Source organism: Gopherus flavomarginatus, chromosome 8 (genome assembly GCF_025201925.1).
Source record: "Gopherus flavomarginatus isolate rGopFla2 chromosome 8, rGopFla2.mat.asm, whole genome shotgun sequence".
Lineage (NCBI taxonomy): Eukaryota > Metazoa > Chordata > Testudines > Testudinidae > Gopherus > Gopherus flavomarginatus.
The window spans coordinates 99781161-99799867 of NC_066624.1; the positions used below are offsets into that span (position 1 = coordinate 99781161).

The following is an 18707-nucleotide window of genomic DNA, read 5'->3' on the forward strand; positions in this document are numbered from 1 at the left end:
AAGAGCACTGTGCTAGCTGAATCAAAAATTAGAATTGGGAAGAAAATCTGGATAAAAGTTCTCTGCAAATTATTCTCTTTTGAAAATGTATTAAACTAAACTGAACTATGTAGTTTGAAAATTAGTCAGTTTTGTGAAAAATAAACACAGTATATTTCCTAATCGGATTGTATCAGATTGTGCTGGTCTTCCTCTCAACCGAAGGGGTTGGTCCTGCCCCATTAAGGTTTTTGCTCTGATCTGAATGGGAGCAGGGTCAAGCCCTTACTCCACAAACAATTCCACTGAAAACCAATGGAACAACTTCCAAAGTGAGGCCTCAATCCTGCAAACACCTACGCTCAGGCTTAACTTTGTGCACTAAGAGTACTCCCATTACAGCATTGGGACCTAAAGTATTATGTAATATGAGTAAGGGCAGCAAAATCTGGTCCTCGCTTAGCTAGATAGACCTGAAGTATCTACACCAGTGTAAATCAGGAGCAGTTCAATCAAAGTCAGTGGGGACCAGTGTGAAACTAGTGCAAATTCATACTGTATCCAAATTAGGAAGCCACCAAATAAAGCTACAAACTCTGTGGTGTGCAGTCGGAGAATTCTGAGAAAATGCTTCAAAAGACTAGCAGAGAAAAATATATATGACTGCACTGCAAAGTAAACATCTCCAGTAAGCGGTGGAGCAATTCACAGAATTGGTTACCATCGAAATTACCGTATTTTCCTCCATGTAGAAACAGCAAACACAGACTGAAACAAAATATCAACTTGCATGTACTTCTTTCTTCTAACCAGTCAAAGCAAAGTGATTGCTGTAAATTCTTTTCTTGTTGTTCATAGGTAAAGTAAATAGAATGACTGGTGTGCCTACTTTTCTGATTTATATAGACAAGGCAAGTGAGGCAACTGATGCAAATTCATTTCCGGTTGGCCATAAAAAGGTAGTAGGGTGAATGGTATACCTGTTTTTCCTGTAGGCCATGGACAAAGTAAGTAAGGCCATTTGCTGACTTTCATCATTTTATGACTCCTGAGGCAACCTTATTATATCAAAAATATAGGGCCAAATTCTCTACTGGCTTAATTCTATTTACGTTGATTTACATCTGCAGATAATTTGGTCCATACGATGTCCTTGCCCCACTTGCCTTTCACTCCCTCTTTCTTTCAGAAATATGTTTTTTCCACTGAACTTGGGCTAGATCTGTAGTTGGTGTAAATGGGTGTAGCTCCACTAAAGTGACTGGAGTGGTGCTACCTGAAGATCCGGCTATATTGCTTATTCTTAACAAAACTTTAACTTTTGAAAAACAGTTCTAATCTTACAGCAGACAAATCTAATATTCAGTTCAGGTAGAAAAAGAAATGCTTTGTAGTTCCCACACAGCCCTGCAAATAAAACAAAAATCTAAACAGTATTAACTTAAAATCAGCCCATGCTGAAGCAGAGATAGTCATGTATCCTCTCCAGGTATAAGAATGTTCTTCTTCAAATCCAAGCTAATTATTCTGCATCATATCATGTTCCATGGCATCATGCCAATCAACATGAAAGAACCACATCATGTCTTGCTTGATGTGAGACAAATAATGTAGTCCTCTGAATGCAACATTTAAAGGAAAACACTTGGGTTCTGGATCAAATACTCATTTTCACTAAGTAGAGAGTGATTCCATATTTGAACATGCTCTAAGTGTGGTGATATCTCTGCAGTACAATATTAGTCAACAACGCAGATATGAGATTATTAAAATGTACTGGGAACTCATAATTTGACTTATTGATTTCAATGGCTCTGCTGTGCCACTTCATTCCATCATCTATACAATACCCTAATGAAGACAAAAATAACCAGGCTGTGATCCCATGCAGCACTTAAGCACATGTTTAACTTTAAGCACATGAGTATCCCATTGATTTCAAATGGAGTACTCGCATGTCAAAGTTAGGTATGTGCTTAAATGCTACTGTAGTTTAATTGTTTGTTAGCCTTTCATTTTAGGAAATTTAAGATTCAAACGTAGGGCCTGATCCTGCAAACCTTACCACTCAAGAGAGCAGTCCAACTGGCATCAGAGGGACTTCTGCTCATGTAAAGAGTACTCACAGGAGAAAGAGTCAGCAGGATAGGGTCCAAAGCGTCGTTCATGATAAAATCCATTTTCCAACCTCAATCTAATCCCCTATGCAAGTATACAGTCTCCATCTAGTCCCTGTGCAAATCTACCTTTCCTGCAGAGGGATTGCCATAAATGAGGTTTTGAGAGGCTTTGGTAGACTGGTATGGGGAACCTCAGACAGTGCCTGCCTGCACTTGATCTGATCCTAGCCAAAGCCATTCACCTTTGACACGTTAAAATCCTGGCAAGTCCTAGAACACTGGCATGTTTGGGGATCTGCTGTGCTGTTGTAAAAGGCACAGCCATATGCAGCTGTAGCCACCTGCTGCTCTTCCGTTGGATCATTTCTCAGAACAATCAAACCTTTTACAGGATGAATTGACAGTGGGGATTCTTGCATTGCCACTATTGCTTCGAAGTCACTGTATTATCACAGTCACTTCCTTCCTCCTCTGCCACCTTAGAATTTAAAAAATGATTCCTTTGGGAGTCTGGTCTTCTGTTAATCATTTAAATGATCAAAAAGGCTCCAAAAAAACTTGCTTCTTTGTCCATGTCAACCATGTCCTCGTTACTGACCGAGACAAAAATCTTATCGTCCCTTTTTAGCTGAAATACTCCACCTTGATATATGGAGTAAAGTCCATATTCTGCCTTTTTAGACCAGCAGCTAGTTCTTGCACTTTTCATGAGCAGGATAGGCTCTGGATATGTCGTCAGCTTGTAAACATACTGGACCATTTGCTTAGGGTTTCTGCTTAGTGCCAACGGATCTGATTCTGAATCCTCGTTCTCAGGTTCGCTGAATCGAAAGTAAGTTTGAGAGTAGATGTAATAAAAGCCTGTTCTGGGTATGATTAACTCCCCATTTTTCAACTCCACATTATAGAGGAATGAATGGTCTTTCCTTGAGGGTTCCCAGGTATTTATTTTCTGCCCAACACCTCTTCTGGATGAGAAATCTATTTGAGGGGAAAAGAATATACAGCTAAATAATACTGTGTGCAACAAAGTCTACTGTCTCTTAGCTGATGAGACTGTTTTTCAAAAACTAAATAAGAGCAATAGGCCAGATCCTGCATCCATTGGCTTCAGATGGTCCAGGATTGGGCCCAATAACTCGTAAAGGGTATGTCTTCACTTGCTGGTAGATTGGCACTGCTGCAATTGATGCAGTGGGAGAGCACCTGAGTACTCCACTGCCCCAAGAAGCATAAGGGAAGTTGACGGGAGATGCTCTCCTGTTGACACAGCACAGTGTAGCCACCACGGTAAGTGGATCTAACAACGACAACTTCAGTTACATTATTCACATAACTGAAGTTGCTCTAGTTAGATTGATTTACTGCGGTAGCGTAGACCAGCCCATAGATTTCAAGTTTCATTAAGTAGCAATTCGGCACATCACTTTGTGGGGGCTCATTTTAGTTTTGATCTTTGAATCCTTCCCCACTGCTGCCTGAAATACAGAATGAAAATTAATCCAAGTTGCCACGTGCCTACTGAGCAAAACAATGTGAGAATCCTAACTCACCCCTGGGTTCCCCCAGAAGATTTGAGAACTTTAGCAAGTCTTTCAATAAATCTGGTGTGAATTTCAAGTCTGTTCTATTTTTTTTATGTGCCTATCGCCTTAGCTTCTAGGCCCTCAGACACATATCTTTCTCCAAAAAGACACTGCAGATGGGATAGGCAGAGTTACGAAGAAAGAATTTTCATTAAAAAAAAACAACTAAAGACATAGAAAGAAGGTGCATCATAGATACCCAAATTGAGTGGGGTTGATACTACTATTAGAGTGAGCTGAAGAATTATTTTGACCAAAACTAGAAAATCTTTGATTTTTTTAAAACTTTCCCTGTTTTCTGGCCAAAAAATTGCATTAAGTCCATGAGAAACAATCAAAAAGTGTTCCCTAGAATAATCAACAGTTAATATTCATTTCTGGAAAATCGCAAAGCACACATATTCAGTGACCTTTCCCTATTTTGTATCCATTTTCTTCCTTTATCAATAGAGCAAAATATCTTACTTGATGTGGTTAGAGAGCTCTTCTTATTGCGGCTTCCAGTTAAGTGAGCTGCTATTCTGTGACCATGGTTCTGAGACCCCTGTTCTTCAGTTCCTGGAAGAGTTAGAGACATTTCAGTTACAGGAAGATGAGAAATAACCATTTTAAATCTCAAATTAGAAACAACAAAGCCATTGTCATCTCCATGGAAATATGTGACTGTCTAATTACTAAATTGACAGTATTTGAGGAGTTATGTGTTTGTCAATATATTTTATTTGACCAGATCAATGAGAGATTGAAGTGTAATGGTTGATATGGTCAAAATTTCTCAGAACTTCCCATACTCTCTTTGAAATGCCTTTTTAAGCCTTCTATAAGTCCCCCCCCTCCAAAAAACAAACAAACCCCAGTGCCCAAACACCTTGTACTAAAAATAAATATGTGCTCATGTAAAGGGTAAATATCTTTTAAGGCCAAATTCTGTGGTCTTTACTCAAGCAAAATTTCCTCTGACTTCTTGAGCCAGAATGCTTCCTGATAGTCCTCCAGGGGTGCATCAGTTTCAGAGGAGAGCTGTGCCCAATCCTTAATTAATGTAGCTGCACAACAAAGTACTATTTGTTCTCTGAAGCACAGAGAGGTTAAACGAATTGCATAAAATCACTGAATCAGAGACAAGAACAGAAGCCAGGCACTTTTCCTGAATCCTGGTTCCATGCTCTAATAACTTGACCACATTTCCTGACTGCTTAATATGTCTCTTAAAAGAATACCAACTAATACTAACTGTTACTCATCTCCCATGCTTTGCTGCAGAAGAACTGTACAACTGAGTAAGAAATTAGGAACTATTCTCTACAACTGGAAAACATGTATGGAACCACTGCACATCTGCTACCATCGCAGTTTCTTTTTTATGTGCTAAATAAATGTGTTACATTAAAAATACCTTTCACCGCAGATGAAATGTTTTCCTCATAGTTTCTTGATATCATCTGCAAACACACGTAAAGAAAACTGTTTTCTTTCTAGGAAATCAGTAGAGCAGTGACAAAGATGCCAGAAACACAACTATTCCACACACTCTTATATGCCACATAACTGAACAAACTCCAGCATTTGACCATCAAACAAATTTTATTCCTATTTGTAAATAAAAGTGGACATCAAAAGGAAACTGTATCATTCATTTCTCACAACAAACTGTTTTGCAATGATTTTAAATATCTGGGGCCAAACTGCAAGGGAGCTCATTCAATTGAGTGTTAAAGTTCTTTGGAAAATCTGGCCCTCAATAAGAGGAAATATAGTGTTCAGGGCATCAGATTCTGTTTGCAATTACTCCAGTGTAGGTCTGGAGAAATTTGATTGTGAAATAATTCACTGGAGTTACTCCAGATTAACTCTGGTACAACAGAGGAGAATTAGATCCAGCAATTTTCACAGTGGCAAAAATATTGATATATAAATAACGGCAGGAATTTATCTGGCTTAGTCTTTGTCTACACTGCCACTTTCAGTGCTAAAACTTTAGTCTTTCAGGGGTGTGAAAAAATGCCCTCCTGAGTGACAAAACTTTTAGCACTGAAAAGTGCTTTGTAGCTCCCAGCGATAAAGCTACCACCGCTCGCCAGGAGAGCTCTCCCCCGGCGATACAGCGTGACTAGGCTGCCCATGTCACAGCGCTGCTGCAGCCGCACTGTAATGTGGGCAGGGTAGACATACCCTTATTTACTGTAGTAAATCTCATACCCTGTTCTCAGGCAGTCTATCACAAAACTTACATTCAACATCTTGAACTAAGATTCATGTGTAAAGTTCTCACTCATAAATGTCCTGGCTTTCTTGAGGTTTTAATCAGATCCCACCTTATTTTCATGTAATTTTGATGTTAGTTCTTTATTAAGCAAAAATATTCTGTCACTTGAAGCCAGTACTATATCTCCACTGTAACTCATGGTTCCAAAGTCATGGGAAGGGTATTTTGAATACACTGGAATAGTTTCCATTAAGCAATGATGGCTCCTCAATCGTAATAGCTCCATGAGAACAACAAAAGCATTGTCATCTCCATGGAAATGTAAGAGACACTGCCATTATCTAAGGAATACTGAGATTACAAAATGTAATGGCTCTGGGATACCTTAATCTGCATTTCATTGACTGAACAGCTTTCTTTCTAGCTGAGTGTTTATATGGATTTGGGAAACAGCTACTATATGCATATGCAGCAATTGCTTCTCTAGGAAATTCTGAATCCTTTGGCCTTGGCTACACTGGGGCTTTACAGCGCCGCAACTTTCTCACTCAGGGGTGTGAAAAAAACACCCTCCTGAGCGCTGCAAGATACAGCGCTGTAAAGCGCCAGTGTAAACAGTGCCGCACCGCTGGGAGTGCGGCTCCCAGCGCTGTAAGCTAAACCCATCAGGATGTGGAGTACGTGCAGCGCTGGGGGAGCTCTCTCCCAGCAGCGCTGGCGCTGCGACCACACTCGCACTTCAAAGCGCTGCCGAGGCAGCGCTTTGAAGTTTAAAGTGTAGCCATACCTAAGGGTATGGCCACATTTGGAATTTCAAAGCGCTGCCCCGGCAGCGCTGCGGGAGTGCTGCCGCGGCAGCGCTTTGAAGTGTGAGTACAGGAAAAGAGTACAGGTTACGTGCAGTAGGACCTTATTATGTCTCCATACCATGAGACAAATAAGAAGCCAGCCTGCCTGTGCTTATCAGGGGCTCTCACAGTAGTGCGTTAGCTAGAGTGTAGTCAGAGCTGCAGCGCTGGGAGAGAGCTCTCCCAGCGCTGCATGTAAACCACATCCCTTACGGGTGTAGCGTGCAGCGCTGGGAACCGCACTCCCAGCGCTGCTGCTCTGATTACACTGACGCTTTACAGCGGTGTATCTTGCAGCGCTCAGGGGGGTGTTTTTTCACACCCCAGTTGCAGCACTGTAAAGTGTGAGTGTAGCCAAGGCCTCAGTGTCTTCTCAGTGGTAGCAGTGTTAGAAGTTGAAGTGCAGACAGGGTGAAGGGCCCTTCTCCAACTGTGTTGTATAATTGCAGGACTACACTGGTGCAGAAAAATATTTATGAATTTTCCCATTGTAGAAACCTACTAAGTGAATATAGTGAACCAAATTCTGCCCTCAATTATACCAGTTAAATTTGGAGTAACTCCATGGACTTCAGTTTGGGCCAATATTTTATTTAAAACAGACCTTCAGTGCATCACTGTATGCTAACTAAATCACTATTAATTTACTAGATCAGTGTTTCTCATCCTTTTCAATTTGGCAACCCCTTATTCAAAGTAAAACTTCTTCAAAATTACATTTGTGATAAAAGTGAGAGTAAAGTATCAATGATAAGCCTATATAATTTATTAGTATGTATGTGTGTGTATTTTGAAAGGCTGACACACAACACCTGACCTGGAAGGGTAAGGCTGTGTGGGGAATGGGGGGAGTGAGATTTCCAGTTTAGATTGTAATAAAACTGTCAATGCTTCATGACATACCTGTTCTTTGTACAGTTGTGAGGCAGGAGGTGAAAAGTAGTTTTCTTTATGATAACAGGGACTGTGGGCAAGATTTTGATCTCACACCTCTTACATTTCCCATGGCTTGAGTGGATTCACTCCTAATTTGCTAGTGTGAGTGAAAGAAAATCAGGCCCTACATCTCCATGCTGTGTCACAAATGAGGAGAAGGATAGACAGACATTCTAAATAGTGGGCATGCTAGACAAACATTAGTGGATGAACCCCTGTTTGGGATGAACTTAGTAATAACTGGTCACCTGTATTTTCTGTCTCCTAAATACAGTGAAACTCTTATAGTGAAATGACAAATTTTGTTCTCAGACAGAACTGCAGATAGAATTCCTTTATATTTGGAATTGCAATTTGACCACTAAAATGCAGGGAAACAATTTGGGATTTGCATTTTATTTCACTAGTTGGAGCTTAACTCTCTGAACCATCTGGATTGTTATAACCAAGCTCCATTGTTTAGTTTGTGTGAAAGTTCCAAAGTACCTTTTTAATTAACTTTCCTAGTTGCCACTTCACTTGCCAGCAGGGGTCACTCTCTCTTTCTTCATTCTCATTTAGATCCACATGTTTTATGAAAGTTCCCAGATCTTCCCCAGTGAGACAAGCAATGCCGCTCTTGGAATATGTGTCCTGGAGCTGTGGTAGAAGGCAATAAGCTAGTAAATTCACTTACTATGCAGATATATGATGCATTTCTAAAATTTGTGTGTTTAGGAAAACCTTTTCTGTTCTAAATAACACCAATATGCTACAGCAAGTTTATTTATTTTTATTTATTTTATAAAGGAGAGTTAATCCTGACTTTACATACTTATTTAGTTACAACCAGATACCTAATATGCAGAATACACTTACATTTTTATCTCTATATGGTCATAACTGGACATCCAGGGCCCAGCTGAATAAGTTTATGCACTTGCAATATCTACGTCACTAATGCTGAGAATTATTTTATCAGCTCTGACATTGTTAGAATTTAGTTCCTACACTGAGGACTGAAGATGAGTCTGAATATCAGCTACTAACCCCCTCCCCATGTCTGCACTTTGGGCAAATTCCACCCCAGATTCAAACCTTGCAGCTTGGGGCATTTTCTGTAATGGAAGGGGGCCAGAAGACCACATTCAAACCTCTTCCCTATGAATTTTGAGGAAGCTGGCATTCAGATCTGATTCCACATCTCGGTCTTGTGAGTTGGGCCCATCTCTACATCATTCACCTAACTAAAGAGAGAATTCCTTCTTCTGATGTGTAAAGAGAGAGAGTGAAATCAGGGCCCCACTGAAGTCAATGGCAAAAGTCCCAGTGTCTTCACTGTGGTCAGGAATAACTTTCCTAGTTATAGTTTAAAAATAGTAGTTTAAATAGTTTCAAATAGTAAAGAATATAGTGAACAATGAAACCCTTCCTCAACCTCTAATGTTTCTGCAGGGGATAACGCATTATCAAAACTAAAGCTGGCACTTGTTGCTTAATGTAAGAACACAGTAACCTAAGCAGCCTAGAGAGATCTCCTGATCCCATTGAGTTCAATGGTTCATCATCATCCACAACCCCTGTTAAGACCTGTATGCCAGTAAAGTTTGGAAAGGAAAGAAACTAGTGAACATACAAAGCCTTCAGACTGGCTGCTTCTTCTTGATTTAATAGTTTAAATTGAACCATTCCTATCTTAAAGGATTTTTGTTTGTTTGTTTGTTAATCTGCTGCCTCTGGAAATTAATTTACTTAACATGTCACAGTTTAAACTATCCTTCAAGCTTGGAACATTCAGCACCAGAGAACAGGGGGACTGTTCTCCACCCCTCCCCCCACTATTCCCATCCTTTCCTGTCTGCTTGAAAACAAAGGAGGCAAGCCATAGATTTCCCCCTGTAGCAGGATGGAGAGAATTCAACCATCTGACCCTGCAAATCTTACCTCACTTAACCTCAAGCTCTTGACCTTTGTGCAGCAGCATCTACAGAGAATTCTCTTATGTTTAAAAATACTACCCTATTCTATAATCATTGACGCAAAATGCTCTGACTGACAGGAGTATCCCTACAGGCTTTTGGATCATTACTACAGAATAGGGTAGTATTTTTAATATAAGGCTTCTTACTTTCGGAACTTTACTTAAATTGGTGGAAATAAGCTATACACCTTTATACTAGTGTAACTGCATCCATGATCCATGAGAAGGGGTTGGTTTTTAAACCAACATAATTAAATTGATACCAAATCTGTGTGTAGACCAGCCCTTACCAGACCACTCTCCTACCAGATCTAGGGACCAGGAAACGAGAGGGCGCTTCAAAACTTTTCTCTTCAATCTGGAAGCAAACAGTACTGCCATTTCTGCTTTTTGCTTACTTGTCACACACCTAGCCCCTGAGATAACTTTACTGTACTAGTACCTGGTGTTGCTGCAGTATCTTGCATCTACAGCATTTAATGCACTCTGCAAACGTGAGTGTGGCAGGGAAGTATTATCCCCATTTTAGAGGTTAAGGAAATGGAGGTGCAAGGCATTATGAGTCTTAATTAAATGATATTTGTACAGCACTTTGAGATCCATGGAGGGAAGGTGCCACAGAAATGTTAAGTGGAGTATTATTAGTGAAGTATTTCTACAACTTCACACATTATCTAAGGGCAACATTTGGATTATGCTTTTAAAGTCAATGAAGTCTGTTTTCTTCACTCTCCTATATCCTGGATGTGTAATTAACTCTACCGGGCTGAGTAACTGCTTTTCAGCACTCCCCTCCCATAAGCCAAACTAGGCTGTTCAAAAAGCTTTATCCATCTTATGATCAACTAGCCATGTAGATTGAGAAAAATTACCTAGCATTAAATAAGATTTTTAATTTGTACTGACTGCTGAAAGGATCTGACATCTGAACAGTGAGGATTATTTGACAGAAGTCTCGAAATACAGATACTATGAAACAGCAAAAAGAAGGGAAAAGAGGGCCCAGGCTCACTGATAAATATCACTAACCATAACCCACAGGTACAATTAAGGTAACAAACTATTTACAGGTCTAATATAGCAATACCTTACATCTGTGTGCAGGAGAACAAAAAGGACATGTGTAATAGAGACACCATATAATATTATTATGCAGATACTGTACCTAGGCTATTTTCAGCCCAACAGAAATTCCCTTCAAAGGACTGGAGTCAGCCTTCACACCACAAAAGGGTTAGTTATTCTCCTGCAATAATATGAGCTATATCTGAGGTAAGAATTGTTGGACGTGGTTTATTCAGGATAGTAGAGTACTCTTTCAAAAGTTCAAACCATACATAGTTGGAGGAAAAACAATTAGGAGAAGGTGCTGTGGAAAACTGCTCATTTTCAAAAGTTTGGTAACAAAGAACTTTGAACCAAGTAGAGGAGGGTTGGAACAACTTTGCCTACATTTCTCTCTCATCGCCAGTACAGTATAACCTATTTTCTTAAGATAAATGTAATGTTTCTGTAGATCCCTAATTTCACCAGATATGAAGCTATCAGAGCAACAAACTCAGCAGATAGGTCCCCAGTTTTATACACTCAGGTCTGGTATTGATTGTAGAGTGGTGCGAATCATCGGATAAGAATTTCCCAAACCATCTGATTTAGCTATCTCAAAAGAAGTTGCAAGTAGAGTACTACTAAATTTCGCAGGTGGTAAATTCAAGGGTTGCAATAGTATTTTATCTTTATACAGCACCTTTCAAATGCAAGGATCTCAAAACCCTACAGAAATGATATACCTAGAATGCTCCTTGTGTTCAGCCACCTCTGGCGCTAGGGAGAGCACCCAGATGGACAGCACACTATAGTAGGGATGGCAGGATAGGAAACGTGGATGGACACCTAGACAAACCCACTATCCCTACAGAACTGCCATGGGGTCATGAATGTCCATATAGGACCATGGTTTTTAAAGTCTTGTGCAAAAGTCAACCAGCCAAACGTTGCATGGAACTTCAATTACGTACTTAAGAAAAGATAAATGGCTGAGCTGATGCTTCCAGTATATGAACCTGTGGTTACAGAGTGCGGAAGGCACAGCCCACTACACAGACATTCTCCAGCTCTCTGCGTGGGGGCAATGATCAGCTTGTGTCCGCCTGAAATTCTATCAGGATGAGTCACTGTCTGAAAGCAAGTAGTGTTGTTCGGATTCTTTTTAAGCGTGTGACTATTCGGGTGAGAAAGCTGACTCTCCTTCTAGCCCCGAGCGCTACTAATGTTCCAGCAGTGCTGACAAGGCACAAATTGGAGTGAAAAAAGAGCAACTCTGGAACATTAATGAAAAGCACATTTCTGTTTCTGGGGGAAAAAAATAAAAGTCTAAGGTAAGTTTTTAAAACTTCTCTTTTCGTGACCTTCGTGTTCTGCATAAAGAGCAAACAAACCCAGCCAACCAGAAAAACAAACAAACCCAGCCTAACCCACTTCTCCTACAATGAAAGCAAAAGCGCTGGATCTCTAAGGCTTTCCTGCTATAATAAACACTGCCAAAAGTTCAGCTAGGGCCCAATCCTGCTCCCTACAAACACAGGGAGTTTTGCCACTACCGTCAGTGGGAACCGGATCACTCGTGCAGGAATCCATACAACCTTCCATTGAGCAGGACAAGGGCACACACGATGCGTTGATTTTTCTTGGCTAGATTTGCAGTGAGAGTGAGAGGAGTGAAACAGAGAATGAGGAACTGCCTGTAGGCTGGCCAAATCAGCCTGCAGATTGAGCAGTGCTGGATCCAGCAACCTAGATCGTCGCCGTGGTACTTACCTGTTTCAGCTCATTAGTGAAGTAAAGGAAAGTAACCGCCACGCAAATGGATTGCAGCAGCACAGCGGAGATCAGCACAAGCCCACAGGTCTGGCCAGTGCTGGGGCCAGCCGTAGGCAGCCTCATGGTTGTTGCGCCCACAAAGAGAAGCTACACAGACTGGGAGAGCGAGCGAGGCAACAAGGGAGGTTGTTATTGTTTGCTTTGTTTGAGGTGGAGCTCTTCCTGGTTGAGCAGGGCTGCAGACTTTGTCTCTCATCCACCCCCTTAGAGGATTTCCCTGCTGGCTGATCTCCAGGAAATGGGGATCGGCGGGAGGGGAGAAGGCACAACAACAATAATCCTGAAGTCTGCACATGAAAATAGTGCAGCCACAAAAATCCAGCTTTCGTGTTTGCAAAACCGGTGTGTCCTTGAGCTCTCCTTTCTTTGCTGTATAGGCAATGCTGCTGGAAAATAGACTGGGGGGTAGGGGAGGGCCTCATTTAAATAGTATTCACGGTCCTTCCTTTAAATAGCTTTTGAATAGCTAGCTTTTAGCAACCCTGTCTTTGTTCCTTGTAAAGCTGCAATTTCTGCCACAAGCTAATACAGATCCTGATTCGCTTGTCTCACCAGTTTTACACCAACCTAACCCCATTGAGTTCAATGGAATTATTCCAGATTTACATCAGAGGGAGTGAGGTCAGAATAAGACTCTTCATGTGTATTGAAAATGCAATAAAAAAGCAACACCAAAATCCTATTCTCCTCCATTCTGCAAGGTCAAATCCCCAACTCCCACGCCCTCAAAACACCCAAAACAAACAAACAAATGAAAACAGCCCAGGGTAGGTGGGAAAAAGAAGGAACTGAAAAAAGGCCCTTCATGCAATGGGAGCAGCAGTGGTTCTCAGCTGCCTGGCAGGCTCTGCTGTCAGTTTGATCTAGGGACAGGGCTGAGGAGAAAAGGATATGGGAGCAGATAGGGGCCCTTCACAGCATCATTCCAACTTCAACCTGCGGAGAGTGTGCAGTATAAGATTTGCTTACTTTGCCCTCCTGAACTTACCCTAGGTTTCCCCTCCTCACATTGGACTATCCCTTGAGGAGCGTTTTTGGACTGCTGACCTTAGAGAGCCATTGGAACATGATTCCTAAGAAACTGGGCTTCTGTGCAAATGCCCCAGCCCTAAGCTCTGAGATCCACAAGATTTCTTGGAGCTTCAAGAAGGTGAAGACCTCTTGAAAGAACAGTCTGGAGGAACTGATAGGTGAAATTGACATTCATCGAGATTCCTGGGCCTTACGGAGGTTCTCCTGTAAGATAGCCTTTACCTGTAGAGTTAGTGAGTTCAGTCAACCTGCTGGTGAATTGAGACCACCCCACTGGCTATTAGTCCCCCCCCCCCCCCGCAAAGCCAGTCTTGCCTGCCCCAAGCAGTTTTGATTCTTTTCACGTGCTGTCTGCTTTTTGAGCCTTTAGCTTTCCTTTGTCCACAACCATGAGAGCCAGGCAGGAAATTTTCAAAAGCACCCAAGCAATTTAAGATCACAAGTCTCACTGACTTTTGGTAGGATTTGTGTTTAAGGGATTTGGGCACTTTTGAAAAATCTCCAGTCTAGAAACACTTCATTTTTTAAATGAAACCTGAGATTCTTACACAATTGCCTGACTCCAGAGTCTGGGACTTTAAGAGCAACATCAAATATCATGAGACTTACGATAAATGAAAGTTGGCAGCACTGCCTCCTTTCTTCACTTCCTCTCTCCACCCCTCCATCCCTGCCTTGCTAGCAGGCTCAGTAGAGAAGACTCCCCATGTACCACTAAAGTTGGTTCCTTCGGGTCAGGGTTTTGGTACTCTGGCTGAGTTTGTTGGATAAGCTGATATGGCTATTGTGCCTGTTTGCACACTGGTCTCCAGGGCTTCCCTCACAAGCACTAAATTCACTTCAAAAACGTAAAACAAAACAGAGATTTCCAAGTGCTTTTGTTTATATGTGTGTACCAAAGCATCTGCTACTACTAGTTCTCTTCATAGAGGATGGAGCCACCATAGTCTGTATGTGTGTGTGTGTGTGTGGGGGGGCATGTCTTCTCTTTTCCCTCCAACTTTCCTGTTTAAACTCTGAAAACTGTGTCTCTTCTGCTCAGACTTCGTTCACACTAGCAAGTTGTACTTGGATAGTTAAAGCAGTACAATCTCCCTTAAAGCAAATGCAGTTATTCTGGTACGAAGGTGCCTTCCCATAAGGGTAGTTCTTTATAGTATCTTCATAACAGAATAAGTGCATCTGCACTAGGGACTGCAGAAGTATACGGGTTAAAAAAAAATCGCATCGCTAACCAACATAGTATAAAAACTCAGTAGACTAGGCCTCAGAGGTACTGTAGCTTTGAAGAGGTCTTGTTTGTGATAGACAGTGCCAGTATAGATCCATTGACAATGCAAATGGTTGTGGGTTGAAATCCACAGCAAGACCTGAATTCATTTGATGCTGACGTTTCAGGACTATATTAGGGTTAGAGACTGCCCTGTCAGACAGGTACCCCAATGATACCCTTGTATTTGTGCAACACGTGACAGCCCTACAACACAGTCTTCCTGACGGATTTAGCCAGTGAAGATGTACCCGAGAAATTTCAGTAGTGGGGCAGGTCAGAATAGCTGAGAAAATTGTGTTAGGATGAACTTGCCAATAGGTGATTGGAAGCAAAAAGTCTGTGTGCTAAATGCTGTAGCATTCAGATTTTTATTGTATCCCCTCCCCCACACCCCACTTGAAAACTCCCATCTCATTTCCAGAGGAACAGGAATGTCTGACCAAAGTTTACTGTTGAAATAGAGTGGAATCAAAAGTGAAAGTAGAATAGATTTCACAGAAAGTTAGAAGGTGCCCCGGGATAGGGATTCATTCTTCATCTTGCATTTTGGACCCTTCTCTGGCTTGCCAACAGACTTCCCCCAAATCTGCAAAGTTAATAGGACTAATCGTGAGTAGAGCTAGTCATGCATGTAAGTGTCTGTTGGAACAAGGTCCTTAGACTGTAAGCCCTCCCTCCTCACGGGGTAGGGACCATGTCCTCGTATTGTTGTCCCTTGTAAAGCTCTATGCACATTTATGATGCTGAATAAGTGAGAAATAATAACAGAAATAAATGGTACCCCCAATGTCCTCATTTAAAACCAAATTAATAAAGTTCACATTGAAAAAGAAGGGTGTGAAAAAAGGTAAATAACATTCAAAGGCCCTTCCCAAAAAAAGATGGTATCACATTTCATTTTGAATGTCCAAATTTCACTAACAAAAAAGACCCCATAAAATTGTATGGGTTTTCACACTAAGGTAGGATGATTTGGTAGCAAAATCAGCCCATTTTCACTATAAAATAGACATATTTAAGCGGGAAAATTGCACACATTTTAGTTTCCCATTCTGAAATTAAAATATCTTTCTGACTGTAGATTGCGCAGGTGAAATGTACAATTTTGCAGGTTCTGAAGGTGAAAATGACCATTCTGTGGGAAACTTCTGGGTCACAATATCACCTCGAAGCAATTACGCAAGTTTTCATATTCCATTTATCTAAAAAAATGTTCTGCACCTTGGCACACTGCAGGAGCTGAAGTAGCTCACTAGGAAAAGTAATGTATATGATCAGCCTCTGCCTCACTGCCAAGCAATCCCTCTGGCACCTATTCATTGACCCATGCACAGGTCTTTGATAAGGGATAACCTCACTCCTTGTCCCATGCCAGGATAATGGAAGAAACCCAGGTACATGAGATCTGCATTACTCACTACACCAAGAAAACATTCTGGCTCTGCCCCTCCAATAGCTCTTCCCTAGATGTCTGATCAGTAGGCATTTTCAATACCTGTGCAAATTTCTGTAAAACATGCTGAAGTGTCCCTTTAAAAACTCCTTACTTCTGTTTCCCCACTGTAGAGATGGCAGAACTGTCCTTTCAGGCACATTCTCAGCATCATGAAAGGCATGGAGGTTCATGTTTAATGCAAAAAGAATAAGGAGTACTTGTGGCACCTTGGAGACTAAAAAATTTATTTGGGCATAAGCTAAAACCCACTTCATCAGATGCATGCAGTGGAAAATACAGTAGGAAGCTATATATACACAGAGAACATGAAAAAATGGGTAATGTTTAATGCTGCATTCATGAAGATGAACATCATTATTAATATATATAATATATTATTTGATTTATTATTTGTAGTGCAGTAGCACAGAGGAGTCGTGGACCATGGCCCCATTGTTCAGCTGCTGAACAAAGATGGTCTCTGACCTAAAGCGCTTACAATCTATATACCTCCAAATGCCTAACCGGACAATATGAGCCGTATGCAAATGAGGCAGACTATAGTAGATGTTCTTGCATATAGGGGCTTTCTACATTGACACCTCTTCTTAGCGACAAGGGATGTCCTGGTTTCTCCACTGACATTACCATATGGAGTGTTGGTGCTATGGCTGGGGCAGAGGAACCCAGCAGATCTGGAAAAGGAAACAGCACTGTGCTGTGTTGTCATACTCTAGTTTTTTACCTCTGGAGACCGTAGTCCAACTGGTGCTCCTACCTCTTTGATCGCAAGTGGAATGAATCATCTCCATTTGGTGCCTCAGGGCTTGTCTATACAGGGAAAGCATACAACTAAAGGTGTGACGTTAATGCGCCCAAGTGAAAGTGAATTAAGTCTCACTGTGGAGTCTCTCATTCAGGAGTAAAGTGGCCTTAGTTCTCAGTTGCTTCCTCCTCCTCCAGGATTAGTCTGAGTCTCTCTATTGAGAGGTGACGCAATGAAATTCACATAAAAGCAAAGAGAAATGGGTGTGTAACTAGAACCAACCTCCTGTTGTTTTAGTGGCATGTGAACTCTTGATACCAACTGTCACAAATGGCCCGAGGCTTATTTCAGTGACAAGGTGAATGTGCACCCAGGGGTCTATTTTTAAGGCATTGCCCCAGTTTGGAGGCCTGATTCTTCCCTCACTTATGCATATAACTGCATTAAATGGTGCTATTCCTGGTTTGTTTTATGCTGGTGTGAGAGGCGAATCAGGCCCTGGGGGAGCACATCTACACGTGGGAAGCACAGCCATTGCTACTCCCTGATGGAGGTAGCAGTGTGTGCTTTCCTCCATGGCCAGGCAGCCCTGACGGCCATTGGCGCCATCTTCCTACCCTCCCTGAACCTTGTGCAGTTTTGTGTTCAGGTAGACAAAAAAATTGTGATTTGGACCAGCCTCCGTATGGTGAGTGCAGGGTGCTATTGAAGGCTGCTTGCATGCACCCTCCCTGTCTTTGTGTATCTATCCAGTGACACATCCCAACCTGGCCCCTACTTAGGGTATGGCTACACTTACAGGTGTACAGTGCTGGGAGTTACAGCTGTAAGTGTAAGCCACATTTGCAGCATTTGCAGCACTGTTGGGAGTGGCTGAACAGGCATTTTGGGATACCTCTGAATCCATCTGGAGGCCAATTACAGCGCTTTTGGTGGCCACACTGGCGGAGCAGCGCTGCATCACCAGCGCTGCAATCGTTATACCCTAGGCAGAGCAGTACAGCCAGTGCTGCAGCCAGGGAGATGCAGTGTGTATGTGCCTTGCAAGTGTGGATGGTGAGTAAGTTGCAGCGCTGTAAACCCACCACCAGCGCTGCAACTCTCCAGTGTAGCCATACTCTCAGCATTTAATGTAGACTGTAGGTTTCTTAGAGGAAGGTCAGTGGACCAGATTCTGAGCTCACTTTTCACTGTTTTTTAACCATTGCAACTTCATTAGAATTATTTCTGATTTACTCTGGTGTAAGTGAGATCAGAACTGAGCTCTGTTTGTCTGCTTTGCCCTGTTCACCTGTTATATAAGTAATAATAATAATAATAATTAATAATAATTTAAGCTTGGCCTGCCTCAGTGTGGGATGGAGGAGTCAATCTTTTCACGGCTTTATTTGAAATGCACCCAGGATAAGATTTATTTCAGAAATATCAAAATGACCTCATCAAAATGTTGTTTCGATAGCATCAAAACACCTTGTTTTGTTTTTATTGTTTCAGTTATGTTATTATATTGTATTACTTAAAATGATAACTATTAAATGAATGCTTTGACCTTATCAAAATGAAATATGAAACATTTCAATAATATTGACAAAAATCAATATGTTCCCTAGAAAAATTTCAATTTAATCAAATACATATTTAATATTTTCAGATGAAAAACTGTCCTGTCAGAAAATTTTCAACCAG

General features: G+C 41.4%; 2 protein-coding genes across 4 annotated transcripts in view; both read right to left on the minus strand.

The window, feature by feature from the left end:
• The window catches only part of NCEH1 (neutral cholesterol ester hydrolase 1), an 824131-nt gene that overhangs the window by 712065 nt on the left and 93359 nt on the right, over window positions 1–18707 (minus strand). The gene's annotated exons all lie outside the window — the stretch shown is intronic.
• On the minus strand, window positions 189–12669 carry TNFSF10 (TNF superfamily member 10). Of its 2 annotated transcripts, none has more exons than XM_050966145.1 (5): window positions 12453–12669; window positions 8162–8314; window positions 5082–5127; window positions 4151–4243; window positions 189–3080 (listed from the first exon to the last, which is right to left on the minus strand). In XM_050966145.1, the coding sequence occupies exons 1-5, from the start codon at window positions 12576–12578 to the stop codon at window positions 2629–2631; spliced, it is 870 nt and encodes a 289-aa protein (XP_050822102.1). In that variant the 5' UTR covers window positions 12579–12669; the 3' UTR covers window positions 189–2628. The 2 variants fall into 2 exon arrangements, with proteins under 2 accessions (XP_050822102.1, XP_050822103.1); XM_050966146.1 differs by lacking the exon at window positions 189–3080 and adding an exon at window positions 3269–3577.

What these genes read in the sequence shown, in the direction of transcription:
- TNFSF10 (XM_050966145.1), bottom strand. Translation starts at nt 12,578, where the DNA reads ATGAGGCTGCCTACGGCTGGCCCCAGCACTGGCCAGACCTGTGGGCTT. An exon ending in CATTTCATCTGCGGTGAAAG is followed by an intron (nt 4,244 to 5,081) that starts GTATTTTTAATG and finishes TAACTCTTCCAG; the next exon opens with GAACTGAAGAACAGGGGTCT. An exon ending in GAGCTCTCTAACCACATCAA is followed by an intron (nt 3,081 to 4,150) that starts GTAAGATATTTT and finishes CCCCTCAAATAG; the next exon opens with ATTTCTCATCCAGAAGAGGT.